The sequence below is a fragment of the Rhinoraja longicauda genome, chromosome 17 (assembly GCF_053455715.1).
Source record: "Rhinoraja longicauda isolate Sanriku21f chromosome 17, sRhiLon1.1, whole genome shotgun sequence".
In the NCBI taxonomy this organism is placed as follows: Eukaryota; Metazoa; Chordata; class Chondrichthyes; order Rajiformes; family Arhynchobatidae; genus Rhinoraja; species Rhinoraja longicauda.
In genome coordinates, this window is record NC_135969.1 from 23,904,143 (window position 1) to 23,920,027 (window position 15,885).

The 15,885-nt window shown below is 41.9% G+C and overlaps 1 protein-coding gene across 1 annotated transcript in view; it reads right to left on the reverse strand.

The window, feature by feature from the left end:
• The window catches only part of dnah1 (dynein, axonemal, heavy chain 1), a 233,924-nt gene that overhangs the window by 67,198 nt on the left and 150,841 nt on the right, over nucleotides 1-15,885 (reverse strand). The window contains exons 49-55 of the mRNA XM_078414367.1: nucleotides 12,495-12,691; nucleotides 10,315-10,450; nucleotides 8,514-8,722; nucleotides 6,738-6,909; nucleotides 6,448-6,639; nucleotides 2,120-2,230; nucleotides 658-843 (exon numbers count right to left, since the gene is read on the reverse strand). Of these exons, the coding sequence (XP_078270493.1) occupies nucleotides 658-843; nucleotides 2,120-2,230; nucleotides 6,448-6,639; nucleotides 6,738-6,909; nucleotides 8,514-8,722; nucleotides 10,315-10,450; nucleotides 12,495-12,691 (1,203 nt within the window). The remainder of the gene's footprint in view (nucleotides 1-657; nucleotides 844-2,119; nucleotides 2,231-6,447; nucleotides 6,640-6,737; nucleotides 6,910-8,513; nucleotides 8,723-10,314; nucleotides 10,451-12,494; nucleotides 12,692-15,885) is intronic.

Genomic DNA, 15,885 nt, shown 5'->3' on the forward strand with positions numbered 1-15,885 from the left:
ATTTAAGGTTTTACAATTGCTTAACTACTTACAGTAAGACTCTGGGGTGGGGGGGAGGGTGGAAGAGTGAGAGTAGAACTATGGGGCACAGAGAAGATGCGGGTGAGGGATCCATCTATGACAGAGGGGGGAATCCATGTTTATTAAAGAAAGTGGACACCTCGGATTACTGAGAATGGAAAGCATCATGTTGTGAGAAGATGCAGCTCTGCACCTGCCCCCCTCCCTAGACAGAACAAGCATAGAATTCCTCTGGGCCTTGCATTTCACCCCACTCGCCTTTGCATCCAATACATCATCCTCCAACATGTCCAGCACCTTCAACATGAACCCATCACCAGTCTCGTCGTCCCATTCTCACCCCTTTCTGCTTTCAGCATAGACTGTTCCTTGTGCAACTCATCCATTCCCACACAAACCACCCCCTCCTGACTTTTCGTTGCAACTTCTGGAGATGTAGCCTATCCATGTTCTCCAGAGATGCTGCCAGATCCATTGAGTTACGCCAGCACTCTGTGTCTTTTTTTTAAAACCAGAATCATCGGCTCCTTGTGTCTACATTATTGAAGATTAACTTTGTTCATGTGACCAGATTTGTGATCCTTGCAAACTATGCAAATAATTAGAAATAATTTGAAAGATAAGTCCAGGATTTACCTCAGTCACATCATTTTTGTTCAAGGATTTCAGGCTGGCTAAAGCTGCTTCCAGAGCAGGCAATGCCTCATCTAAATCTTTTTGAGCATCATCAGCAATTGCCTGGGCTACATTTGCCTTTTCTGAGGCCTTTGCTTCCTCTTCACTGACAGCCTTGCGGGTCTCCTCTGCAATGGCAGTATCGGTCTGAAATATAGATAGCCTATTAGGAACAACACTTGTAAACAGACTTCTGCAAGTCCTTAACAAGAAATCATAACGTTTCTGAAAAATAAATTCAACATAAAAGTTACAACATTAGCTCTCTCCAGTCCTCTGGGACATTGCTTGTGTCTAGGGAGGATACAAAGAACTTCATCAAAGCTCCTGCAATCTCCTCTCTTGCCTCTCTCAATAACCTGGGATGGACCCCTGCCTAGGCCTTTGGCACTAAGCAAGTCCCAGTCAATATTGGGGAAGTTGAAACATGTTCTCAACATTAGGGGAGTCCAGAACAAGGGGCCACAGTTTAAGAATAAGGGGTAGGCCATTTAGAACGGAGATGAGGAAAAACTTTTACAGTCAGAGAGTTGTGAAACTGTGGAATTCTCTGCCTCAGAAGGCAGTGGAGGCCAATTCTCTGAATGCATTCAAGAGAGAGATAGATCGAGCTCTTAAGGATAGCGGAGTCAGGGGGTATGGGGAGAAGGCAGGAACGGGGTACTGATTGAGAATGATCAGCCATGATCACATTGAATGGTGGTGCTGGCTCGAATGCCTCCTCCTGCACCTATTGTCTATTGTCTATTATAGTCTATTGTCTATTGAAGTCACCTAAGACAACTCTGTTGCTTTGTCATCTTTCTGTTATCTGTACACATATTTGTTCCTCTATTACCCGTTTGCAATTGGGGGTCTCCCTAATCACAAACTCAATCTACCTCTCTTGCCCTGAATTATGTGGATTTATAAGGAGAGGTTGTGAAGGTTAGGACTTTATTCCTTGGAGTGCAGAAGGTTGAGTGGTGATCTTATAGAGGTGTATGAAATCATGAGGGGAATAGATAGGGTGAATGCAGAAAGACTCTTTCCTTGGGTAAGGCAATCAGGAACGTGAGCATCGATTTAAGGTGAGAGGGGCCACTTTTTTTCACACAGAGGCTGGTGGGTATACGAGACAAGCTTCCAGATGAAGGGTTAATCCATTTTAAATAATATTTGGACAGGTATATAAATAGGAAAGGTTTTGAGGCATATAGCCAAATGTGGGAAAATTGTATTAATTTGGATGGGGCATAATGGTCAGCATGGGTGAGTTGGGGCAAAGGCCCTGTTTCCATGCTGTATGACTCTATGTATAACTATATTAATATTTTTGGGAATGATGAGACCAGGAGTATTCTTACTTGCAGTGGTTCGTACTTCAAAATTTTCTGCTCTCATTTTAGGTTATATATCAAGCTGTCAATTACATTTCCTGTACCTTTATTTTTTCCATGGTCGTTACAGTATCATGTGCTGCCTCCTCTAGAAGGGGTCTCATTGATTCCAACTCTTCCTGCATTTTCGACACATCTTCTGCAGTGCGTAATAACTACATCGGAAAATAAAATGCAGGAGAAATTTCACTCAAGGCATTCCACATTGCATACACTGACAGACTGTTACTGTTTAGTTGTTTAGAAAATAGAGTATTGGACATTATGGCCCCTTCAGCCCACTCATTTATGATTGGTCTAATCTTTGGTTTCAATTGACCCATAATTCCCCTGTCTACCTCTCTTTCTTCTTTATACACAATAGTTTAAGCATTCTGGGGTAGACAATTCTAAAGATTCACAATCCTCCTTGAAATGAAATTGTCCCTCATTTCAGTTGCGACCAATTGTTATATTGAGACTCTCTCACCGTATTCCAGGTTCCAGCGTCAGGATATAAAACCCTTACGCAGCCTTCTAGTCAAGCCCCGAGAAAATCTGGTGGTTTGAGCCTTATATTTATGAATGTCTCCTGACCACAAAGGAGACATGGATGTTTTCTTTGTTGACATTGTCAAGATATAAGCATACTCAGAACTATACATGCAGTATTGTGTAAAAAAAAAAAAATGCTACCCAAATCTTATGCCCAAATGAGATTACCCCTCATTCCTCTGAACTCCGGAGAGTATATAGACATATTTTGCTCAATCTTTACTCTAAAATACCACTTTATGTCAGGAATCAGTCTAGTTAAGTGGCTCTAAGGCAAACATATTGTTTCTCAAATAAGACCAAAACCTCATGCAATGTTCCAGGTGTCATCTCACTTGTGTCCTATCCTGTTGCAGTAAAGACAATTATTCCAAATGCCATAATTACCTGTTGTTTTTGTACACTGATTTTGTGTTTCTTGTACAAGCTCATCCAGATCTTTCTGATTTATATTTTTGTCTCATTTAAATAAAAGTCTGCTTTTCTATTCTTTCTACTACAGTGGTGAACCTACACTTCCTTACAACATACTAAACTACCACATTTTTACCCACTCACTTAACCCCTCTATATCCCTCTTTCCAGATTCTGTGTGCTCCTCACAATTTATTTTCCCACCTGCCTTTGTATCATTGGCATTTACATCAGATCCATTCATAGAATCATAAAATATTGCAGCAAAGAAATGGCCCCTTTCAGCATACCTCGTCTATGTTGACCATGATGTCCATCTATACTAATCCCATTTGCCTGCATTAGGCACCTTAAGAAGGTGTAAATCTTCTTACACCTTTCTTATGCAAGTACTTGTCCAAATGCCTTTTAAATATTGGCCTCTACCACATCCTTGTTCCAGATAACCAGCACCCCATGCGAAATGCTTATCCTTCAGATCTCCTTTGAATTTCTCCCTTCTTACCTTAATCCTGTGCCCTCTCATTCGAAATTCTCCTGCTCTCAGAAAATGACCCGACTATCTATTTTGTCTATGCCCCTCACTATTTTATAAATCTTGAGAAGGTGACCTCTCAGTCTCTCCTTATAAACCGCATCTCTCCATTCCAGGTAACACGCTGATGAATTTCTTCTGCACTCTCTATTGCTACCAAATCCTTTCTATAGCAAGATGACCAGAACTATACACTGTACTCCATGCATTATCACCAATGTTTGTAAGTTGCAACATGATGTTCCAACTCTTATACTCTATGCCTCTGCCCACATAGGCAAGCATACTAAATACATTCTTCACCGCCCTATTTGCCTGTGACACCACTCTCAGCGAGCTGTGGACTTGTACCCAAAGGCTCTTTTGTACATCAACACTCCTGCCATTTACTCTATATATGTTAAGGGAGTTTGCCTTCTCAACGTGCATACCTCGTACTTGTCTGGATTACATTCTGACTTAATCTGGTCAATTTTCCAGCTGTTCTTTGACCCACTGTGTCCTCAGACATGTTCTTCGCTATCTATGACTCCACCATGTTGTGCCATCCTTAAACGCATTAATTGGGCTAACTATATTATCATCCAAGATATTTATATATATATTGTAAACAACAAAGGTCCCCTGGCCGTTCCCTGTGGAACATCACTTGTTCCAAACCTCCAATCAGCGAAACATCTATCTTCCACTTCCTTCTCCAATCTGCTCCAATCACCAAACCCGTTTTGGATGCATGTTGCCAACATGTCTCATGTTCCTTGTGCTTTAACCTTCTGGACCAGCTTACTATGGGGGACCTTGTCAAAAGCCTTCCTGAAGTCCTAATAACCCATGTCTACTAGACTACTTTCATCTGTTTTCTTAATTAGTTTCATCTAAATCATTAATATGAACTGTAAATAGCTGAAGCCCCTGAAATAATTTTGTTTTCTGTCAGTTCAGCAATCCTCTATCCATGCTAAAATGTTACCTTCAATGCCATAAACCCTCAACATGCATAACGCTTTGTGAAAATCCAAATATACCGTATCCATTAATTCAACTTTATCAAGCTGGTGGTTATATCCTCAAAGAATGCTCACCAATAAGTTAAATGTGATAGAATCATGTGACTAAAATGTTATAATCTCCTAGCAGTCTGGGTGTACTGAAACTTAGTTTTAGACTTTACTTTAGCGATACAGCAAGGAAACACGCCCTTTGGTCCATCGAGTCCGCGCCATCCAGCGATCACCCCATACACTAATACTATCCGACACATGAGGGACAATTTTTTACAATTTCACCAAAGCCAATTAACCTACAAATCTGTCCATATTTGGAGTGTGGGAAGAAATTGGAGAAAACCCACACAGTCATGGGAAGAACATACAAACTTCGTACAGCCAGCTCCCGTGCTCAGGATCGAACCCAGGTCTCTGGCGCTGTCAGGCAGCAACTCTACCGCTGCCCAACTGTGCCGCCCTCAAAGTTCTTAAAGTTTTGTGTGTAATGATATAATCATAATCACTGTAACCCACTTCTTCAAATTTCCAAGCTGACAAAACATGTATTACATATGGGCTCACCTCAATATGTGAATAGAACATGCCTCAAGCAGGATGGAAATTGAAACTTTATGTGATCTAGGAACATAAAAGAGAAGTTTCTCGAGGCCACAGTTGTGTCTGAGACCTTACATTATATTATATAAAATGTCTTGATCGCAAGGCAATAACTCAGAAGATGGGCAAACTGTGTGGTGGAAGAAGAGAGGAAACATGTACCTTTATTCACAAAATGCTGGAGTAACTCAGCAGGTCAGGCAGCATCTCAGGAGAGAAGGAATGGGTGATGTTTCGGGTCGAGACCCTTCTTCAGACTGATGTCAGGGGGGCGGGACAAAGGAAGGATATAGGTGGAGACAGAAAGATAGAGGGAGAACTGGGAAGGGGGAGGGGAAGAGAGGGACAGAGGAATTATCTAAAGTTGGAGAAGTCAATGTTCATACCGCTCGGCTGCAGACTGCCCAAGCGAAATATGAGGTGCTGTTCCTCCAATTTCCGGTGGGCCTCACTATGGCACTGGAGGAGGCCCATGACAGAAAGGTCAGACTGGGAGTGGGAAGGGTAGTTGAAGTGCTCAGCCACTGGGAGATCAGGTTGGTTAAGGCGGACTGAGCGAAGGTGTTGAGCAAAACGATCGTCGAGCTTTCGCTCAGACCGCCTTAACCAACCTGATCTCCGGGTGGCTGAGCACTTCAACTCCCCCTCCGACTCCCAGTCTGACCTTTCTGTCATGGGCCTCCTCCAGTGCCATAGTGAGGCCCACCGGAAATTGGAGGAACAGCACCTCATATTTCGCTTGGGCAGCCTGCAGCCCAGCGGTATGAACATTGACTTCTCCAACTTTAGATAATTCCTCTGTCCCTCTCTTCCCCTCCCCTTCCCAGTTCTCAGTCTATCTTCCTGTCTCCACCTATATCCTTCCTTTGTTCCGCCCCCCTGACATCAGTCTGAAGAAGGGTCTCGACCCGAAACATCACCCATTCCTTCTCTCCTGAGATGCTGCCTGACCTGCTGAGTTACTCCAGCATTTTGTGACTAAATACCTTCGATTTGTACCAGCATCTGCAGTTATTTTCTTACAAAACATGTACCTTTAGTTCTGAAGCCATGGATCTGTCCGTCAACAAAAGGTTTTCAGCAGATCACTGTGCCACATTTTTCTTGGAGTCCCTGCCATGTAAGCACTCTCAATAATCATCTGGCTATAATCTAGCTCAGCACATGCCAATAATAAAACCTAGAATCTTCCCGCTCTTCATGAAGAAAACTCTACCAAGCGTAAAAATCCTAATGTCGGATCTGTAGTTTGACGCAACAACATATACAGCATTGAGTACTTTACCTTATCTAGGCCTTGTTTCATCCTGTTTTTATCTGTTGTCAGTGTTTGTATCTTTATAGATATTAGTACAGAGAAGAGGCTGAGCAAGTCCAGGTAACTCTTAGGTGTGATGTAGTTGTATCTGGAAAGCTCACGCATATACTGCAAGGACTTTACAGCAACTGTTTGGTGAATTGAGACACACATCTCAACCTAAGGAGAAGCAATAAAGAAAAAAAAAATCGATTTTGCATACAGAAAGACTGGAGGTTATAGAATGGATCTGAAGATTGTAACATTTGATGCCTCACCAGTGCCTTCATGATGACTGGACCTGCCTCAAGCTCCGGAATTTCCTCTAGTAAGGCAGTAGCAACAGACTGGAGAGCTTCAGTTGGCCATTCACTAAACCAATCAATGGTACTGCATGTCACAAGAGAGGGGAACTGGCGCAATCGGGCTCTGAACACTTCCCCAATTGGACTGGAGGAAGGAAACACAGCAAACGTTTATTAAAATTACTGACACAAAAGATAGCATAAGAGATCATGCAGAATTTATATGTTATTCCTATGTTTTTTACAAAGCACTGATTGCCAGTTCAGATCACACGTCATGTTGACAAGTTGTTTAGCATACTGGCATTAAAGGTTAGCTCATAAACCAAGACTATCATAAATTGGATTGTTAAAACTCAACAGCAGGTTGATTTAAATTGGAAATATTTCAATTTGAATGTCCAAAACTGATAGCCTCAAATACCAGGTGTCCAGTCTTTTTTACAGTGGTTCATTTATGTAAAATGCACTATGAAGAAAGTAATTTCTAGTCTGTGGACATTCTTTAATGGGTGAAACAGGTACACCTGTAATGCTAAAACCATGTAGTCAGTCTACATGAGCAGCGTGGCATCTCTTCCTTAAGAAACATGATCTGTGTATCTGAAAACTCTGTGGGTGTGATCTGGAGCCTCCAGTTTTTATCACTAGATAATTGAGACAATTGGGGGAAAAAAAGGGGTAAAAAAAGAAATCTCAGCTAGGGGTAGAGAGAATGAAACCAGGTTCACTGGCATGTCTGAATAGGGGTCCTGACCCAAAACGTTATATCCATTTTCTCCAGAGATGCTGCCTGACTCATCGAGTTACTCTAGCATTTTGTGTCTATGGTAATTTTCAGCAAAGTTCTTTTCACAACAGGATCAATACCCAGAATTACTGAAATAACCAAGTTTTTGAAAATGTGTGAGAAGTGATCCGAATTCAGGGGTTCTCCAGGCAACATATCTCAATAATCATTCTAATTCTGGTACTGACAAACAGTCAGAGCCTCTTTTTAATGGGACACCACTACCAGCCGCACTGCCTCCCCGGCCACTTCCAGGCTGGGCTGCCGACAACATCCCCCAGCCCACACCGCCTCCCCAACTGTTTCCAGGCCAGCTGCCAATGTATTCCCCGGCTCACACCGCTTCCTCAGCCTCTTCCGGCCCAGGATGCCGACCATCACCACCAGGACGGGCGGCTGACGCCGGCCCGTACTGCCTCCTCAACCACACTTCAAGGCCAGGCTGCTGAAACCACTGCTGCCCCAAACAGCTTACTCAGCTGCTTCCAGGGCATGCCTGCCGCTGCCACCTGCATTACAGTATTGAGACCGTGGAGCTTTGTAGCTCAGAGCAGGTAGGCCTGAGTTTAATGTTTCAGCTGAAAAAAGGCACTCCTGTCAGTGCAGTTCTTGCTCAGCCTAAATTTTATTATTGGGTCTCTACACGTAATGCCATATATCACACTCAGTTATCGCGGACAATCGGCAATAATGGACACCATACTCTCATTATCACGAGGGTTTACTGTAATTGCTGAGTTTAGAATAAAACCTACTCAATTTCCTTCAGAGAGAGCTTTTGTTCTCCTCCACTTGCATTCAGTAGAAGCAAGTGATGGAATTTGATCTTATATTTGTGGGAAATAGTATGAAGGATTAATCAAGATAAATGATGCTGCCACCAGTGGACACATATAGTACATTTCTCAACATGCATATGGAAATAATCCTGCTTTGGAGGTATAACCAGGAAAACTTACCTCATACACAGCACAGTATGAATATTATTGCGTACTCGCTTTGTGTATGTAGCCATCATGTTGGCTTTAGTTGGTTGTTGCCCGAGATCCTGAACAACTGGTTTCATCGCAGTGAAGATTACCTCCTGCTCATCAAAGTTGTATATATTTGGAACATCTCCTGAGTTCAAGATATTGTTGACATCCTCTAAAAACGATTCTTCCTTGATCTATGAAAAGAAGTATTATAAAAGTTGGGATTAAGTTGCCTGTCAATCATTTGTAATAATTTGTTTTTATTGTGGTCTATTCCAAGCTATCACTCAAGGGCAGTAAATAATAATAAATCAATAAAATAACATAATCTTTTAATGTGTCAATATTAGTTTTTAATTTTTTTTTATTTACACAAACACCATAACTATTTCAATACTATCCACTCCTCTAGCTAATGTTAACATCTAGACCACCAAGGTATGAAGCTGTAGATGAAAGTGGTTATGAATACAAACCTATAACAACAGCTGCAATGTTTGCATAGGAATAACAGCTGCATTTAAATAGAAAAAATACGTACAGGATTTTTTTAGAAAATTACTTTCATAGAGATATACATAGAGATAACTCCATTCCATGTTATTTTTAAACTATATATCTCTCAATGAACAATTACATAACCTAATTTTCAAATTTTCATTTTCATTATCAAAATCGTAAAAAGAGCAGAAAGTAAAAGAGCAAAGTCATAAAAAAGTCATTAAAAAAAATGATATTTTTCCCCTTCATGTTTTCCATGTTCCACAAATACTTGTATTACAAGGCTTTAGTGCTTTGAAGGCTACAGAAACAGCAGACATTCAGGGCTTGATATTAATGATCATCCTGTCAAGGTATTCATACTATTTACATAGTCAACTTTAGAACATTACTCATCATAGACGTAATTGTCCAGCATACTACATTCCCTAGAAGGTCAATTAGCAAACAAATTGTGATTATTATTTTTCAACATGACCATCGTTTTTGCAGACCCGGTGCCTTGCCATGCTGGGGAGCTGAAAGTAACTAATGTATGAAAACATTAGTAGGCATAACGTATCTATTAATGGGTTTCTAACCTAACCATCACACTACTTCATTGTTTCTCGGCTGCCTGGTAAATAGCTAAGCAGGCAAGACTGCACACAAGACTACAATTTAATGGGTTTTGGAATTACAAAAGGATTAATGATCAGAAATGCAAAAGTAAACCCCCTGCTTTTTGTTACATCATTCCAGGTGTGGTTATAAATATGTAAAGGCCCACAGGGAAATATTCCTTACCAGTGCTTTTATTGTGAATATTGGTACCCATATTGTTCCTTGCTGTTGGTGTGAATGGCAGATTGTCGTCCTATAGGTTGCTTAAGTTGCTTCAGGACAACCACCTAATTTAATTAATATTGTAATACTGAAAATCTAGACTTTTAGAGGTGCCAGTACAGTACCATCACAAAAAAAGCACTGCTCTTCTCAAATAAAAGGAAAAAGAAACCTTCTAGTAAAACAGAGGTTTCTCATGGATCTGACTTTTGTAATTTCTGATCTATATCTGACAAATTATATTGGGATGTACCTGATCTGAGATCTTTAACCACTAGTTTACCACCTTGTGTGCTAAATCGCACCGTCATGATCATTGCTCTCCCAATGTATCCGTGACATTTACCCAGGTTCATTCTATCAAATTAAGTCAGGCCTTTTCCCTTCCTTTATGGTGTTTATCTGGGATTATTAGTTAATTCTGTATTTTTTAAACATTTTTAGTTCAGAAGAAATATACCTGTGTGTCCACAAAAAGGAAGGCAATATGTTGGTATTGTACTCCTGCTTTCATCAAGATTCGTTTGATATCTTCTCTCCATTCTGATGTCCCATAATTCTTGGCAAGTTCAATTTGAAAACAATCATATTCAGCCCTGGTGAAATATCAAATACTTTAAAATAAACAATGACAAAAAATTATCCTTTAGCTTCTCATGTTGGAGTACAGATACTTCTGTAATTTCAATAAATAAAACCTTTTATATTGCTTTGAATAAAGGATACATGCAACATCAACTACTTATTTAAACATACAAAGCAACAGAGATTCACCTGGAAATTTCTTGGAATAGATGTTTTGGTTGTGAGGAGAGACAGGATCCGCTGGGGTTGCTTTCCTTGCAGCAGAGGTTAAGAGGGGAAATTACAGAAATTTACAAAATTAAGAGAGGTACAGAGAGGCAGATAGTAAGAACATTTTCCTCATGACAGAGGTGTCCAAGAGCGCAGAGAAGATTTACAAAAAATGTTTCCAGGACTTGAGGACCTAAGCTACAGGGAAAGGTTGAGCAGGCTCGGACTTCATTCCTTGAAGCACAGGAGGTTGAGGAGTAATCTTATAAAGGCATATAAAATCACGAGGGGAATTGATAGGGTGAATGCACAGTCTTTTAGGGAACCAAGAACCAGATGTCATAGGTTTAAGGTGAGAGGGGTCAGATTTAATAGGAACCTGAGAGGCAACTTTTTCACACAGAAGGTTATGGGTAAAGGGAATGAGCTGTCAGATGAGGTAGTTGAGGCAAGTACTATAACAACACTTAAAAGACATTTGGACAGGTCCATGGATAGGAAAGATTTTGAGCAATATGGGCCAAATGCAGGCAGGTGGGACTAGTGTAGATTGGGCATATTATTTGGCATAAATAAGTTGGACTGAGGGATCTCTTTCTGTGCTGTATGATTCTATGACCAGAAGGCATGTTTACAGTCAGGAGTAAGTGGTTTAGAGGGGTCTCGTGGAAGAACTGTTTTCTCCAGAGGGTGGTTGAAATTTGGAATATGTTGCCTGAGAAGGTGGTGGAGGCAGGTACTCTCACATCTAGTTGAGCACATAGAAGCATCTAGATGAGCAACTTGAAATGCCAACACAGGTTATGGATCAAGTGCTAGCAAATGGGATTATATAGATAGATACTTGATGGTAGGCTAAGGGGTCTGATTTTGCATGTGTGTATGTTGCTGTGCAACTGAGAGACTCAAAATATCAGATGTAATTTTTCCCTTTGAATTGTACACACATGCAGGAAGATGGAGCAGATAAAATAACCTCAATAGCTGGACTCGGAGGCAAACAACTTCCAAATGAGTGGAAGCAATAGGAGGGTGATTTGCTCTGGGAATATAAGCAAACATACAAACCAAAAGCAGTAGAATAATCATCCTTTTGATATTGCTTCACCATTCTGGGTCATGGCTGATCTAATTGTAATCATAACGGTGCTTTCCTGCTCAGCCTCAGTAACCTTTGCCTTTTCTTATCAAGGATCAATTACCTCTGCTTTAAAAACATTCTAAAGGCTCTGCTTCTAGTCCCCTTTGAGGAAGAGAATTCCAAAGTCTCACAATGGGAAAACAAACCTCAACTGTCAACCCTTCATTCTTAAACAGAGAGTCCTTGCTCTTGATTCTGGAAATTAAGATGCACAGGAACACATTGAAATGCTATGGCGGTGAGTGTGGGTGTAACTGATATCAAAAGAGAGCTGGTAGTATGCAAGATTGACACAAGAAGCTGGAGTAACTCAGCGGGTCAGAGCATCTCTGGAGAAAAGGAATAGATGACGTTTCGGGTCGAGACCCTTCTTCAGTAAGATTTGTGATTGAAAAACTGATCTTTACCAGAATATGTGGCAATTCTAATTCACTTACCTTTAACAATTAACTTTTGCATTATTAACCCACAGTTTCCTATTCACCTTGTCTTTTCCTCTTTGAGCCAAGGTGTTTACATTTTTCAATTTTAGAATACTGTATATCCACTTTTAGGACCTAATTGCCAAGAACTGTTGAGATTGGGCCAAAGTAAGATTAGCAATCCAAACAGGTCACAACCACGTGGTGCCCCACATTTTATCTTCATTGCACATTTGTTCATGGAAGCGACAAATCTGACAGATGTAACATACTCCCACTTACATATGGGCTGCCAATTTGGTAAGGGACTGTCGTCCACTCCCTCCAACTCCCAATAAGAGGGCATTGCCCATTGGCTGCCGTAAAATCCTGCTGACTCTACAGATGTGTTGGATGGCATCCATGAAAAGAATGAGCTTCAACTTGTTTGTGTTAGTCTGATTGAAATCATCCATGTATTCTTCAATTACATTCACCATCTGCAAAGAATAAAGAGGAATTATCGACTAGCATTATGCCTTTTTTTTTACATAACAGACATATTGCGGGTGCACTCATTTGTCTAAAATTTAACTTTATGGTCAGCTTCGGAACTGCCACAGATATTTTTCTGATTGATACAGTGATATCACCATGTAATGTATGTGAACCTAACAAGTAAGAGAGAAGCGCTGATTCCAGCAGAATGGCTTTGCAAACTTCAGTGGTAGGTATGGTTACAATATTATTCCCTTGAAATGCTTAGAAGTGCTCAAATCCCAAAGATCCATGCTGTATTCCTCCTTTATTTTGCAGGCTAGGAAGAAGCACTCAATGACTGTGTCTGTAGTTGGTCCACACAACGGGGTGGCATTGAAATGATGTATGAGACTGAAGAAGGGTCTCCACCCGAAACATCACCCATTCCTTCTCTCCCGAGATGCTGCCTGACCCGCTGAGTCACTTCAGCATTTTGTGTCTACCTACGAGTCTAACAATTCATATTCTTCTAGGAATTTCATTTGAGGACTCGTTGAAAGATTACCCATAAAAGCTAAGCAGGATTATTATATCTGACCACCCGTCAAATCAAAGGGGGTGGCACCAATACCTCCTAACCTCAAAAATATAGTTGATGTTTTTACTTCAAAGGGACTGGATGCATTGCAAAGGCCAGAGAACTTTTGGATATTGGTTTGGGTGACAACCAAGAAAGGCTGCAACCAATAGCAGTAAATTACATTGCAGTAGAACATAGCAAACGTTAGGATCACAGCAATAATCTAATCCCACAAATCCAGGTGACTCAGGTCAGGTGACACGTAGTCTAGAAGTGCAACATTTCAGTAATACCCCAGAACAGGTTTGAGAGAAGTATCAGGATTCTTCAGGTGTGAAGAAGGGTCTCGACCGGAAATGTCACCCATTCCTTCTATCCAAAGATGCTGCCTGTCCCGCTGAGTTAATCCAGCATTTTGTGTCCATCTTCAGGATAGATGTTCTGCACTACAAGTGTTCCAATCATTCAAGAAAGAATGTTCCTTATATACTAATTGAACCTTGCAGTTCTTTTTGGCTAAATCTATCAATTTTTATGGTTACTAATTTCTACTTGGAAATGCATGTGCTTGTGTTTGATATTGACAGTTGCATGCTTAGCAATCAACACGCATACTAGATTAAGTATAAGTATTCTATATAGAGTTAATCATTTTGCTCTCTTTAGCAGTCTCAGGTCCTCGGGCAGTTAAATTGCATTTGAGACATGATAAGATAAGTTATTTGAGAAAAGTTAAGTCCTAACTTCATTCATGTCCTCCACTGACACAGCTTTGTAATACAGTAACTGAGTAGAAAGCAATCGGAAAAAAATGGATAATGTTTCTCTTTCATTGTCTAGTAATGTAGGACTTTTATTGCCCCATCCTGATTTTGTACAAATTGGGATTGGACCCTGGAACCATGCTTATTAGTTGGCAGTTAATCCTCAATAGAAATTACGATTAATCTGTTAGATTATTGGGAAACTGCCAGAATGGGCCAATTAAAAAAAAAATCCAAAAGGTTATATTGTTAGGAAAGTGCTGTAAAGATAACTAACAACAGTGGGCAATTTCCATGATTCGTGTAGATGGCTTAGTTGTTATCTATCTCCATCACTTTGGCTTTGAAATTCATTTTCATGTCTTTTTGGCTTTAAAACAGCATTAATCATCTCCTTAGTGCAGGTTTAAAAGCTTTAAATACATCGTTAAATTCATTACTATCAGTGTACAAGTAAACATAGTGTCAGAAAGCCATACAACATGAAAGCATGCCCTTTGGCCAACCATGCTAAACTCCTACCTCAGCAACCCCCAATTGTCTAGCTACCTACTTTTCCTGGGGGCAATTGTTAATGGTTAATTAACTTACTAATGTTCACCTCTTGGGGCAGGGAAACAAAGCAGCCATGGAAAACCCCAACAGTCACAGAGATAATGTGCTCATTCCACAAAGACAGCACTGAAGGTCAGGAATGCTGCAATTGTAGGGGCACAGGGATTGGTCCAGACCATCGAACCCTCTGATTGGTAGAAGAGGTGAGGTGGTGCGCAGGTAAAGGTACAGAGCAGTCTGGTTTAGAACTCCGAAAGAGACAGTAAGATTTATGGTTGTCTGTCGTTTGGTGCGTTGGTTGTCACGGTTGTTAATATTACAATAAACGTCTACCTCAACGCACTTCGCCTACGACTCGCCATAGTGGTGACCCCGACGTGATCACAGATCACCAAGATGTCCCATCGGGAGGCATCGACGCCGAACGCAGTCAGCGTTCATCTGCCCCCGTTCTGGGCCCAAGCGGAGGCACAGTTCCACCTCCGGGGAGTACAGGAGGACGAGACCAGGTTCTACCATCTATTGAGCGTCCTGCCGTCGGAGACGTCCGCACGGGTCGCACAGTACGTCACCGACCCGCCAGAAACCAGCAAGTATGCGGGCCTCAAGTCGCTGCTGCTGAAAACCTTCGGCCGCAGCCAACAACAGCGGGCCAGCACACTCCTGCACTTACCTGAGCTCGGGGACCGACCGCCGTCGGTCCTCATGACGGAGATGATGACTCTAGCGGGACAGCACACCAAATGCCTCATGTTCGAGGAGGCATTCCGTGAGAAGCTGCCAGAGGACGTCCGCGTAGTCCTAGCAGACGTTACTTTCGGGGACCCGATGGATTTCGCAGAAAAGGCGGACGCACTGGTCGCGGCAAAGGCGAGGCGCCCCGGCTCAGTAAATCGGGTTTCCACACCGGTGAGCGACCGACCGCGCGGCCAAGATGGCGCCCATCCGCCCGCCACTTTTCAAAAAACCCGCCAAGCTGCTACGTCGACGGTGGCCATTTTGAAACAGGCCCGCGACATAGAAACACACCAGCGCGGCTGGTGTTTCTTTCATAGACGGTGGGGAGCAGCGGCACGCAACTGTAGAAGCCCCTGCACATTCTCGGGAAATGCCTCGGCCGATCAAATGTAGAGGCAATCTCGATCGGCCAGAACCATCGCCTCTACCTTGCGGAGCAACATACAGGTACCGTTTTCCTCGTGGACACCGGGGCGATCGTCAGCATTGTGCCTCCATCCTGCCAGGAAGCGCGATCAGGTAAGACCGGCCCCCCACTCATTGCGGTGAACGGCAGCCCTGTCCGTACCTACGGAAC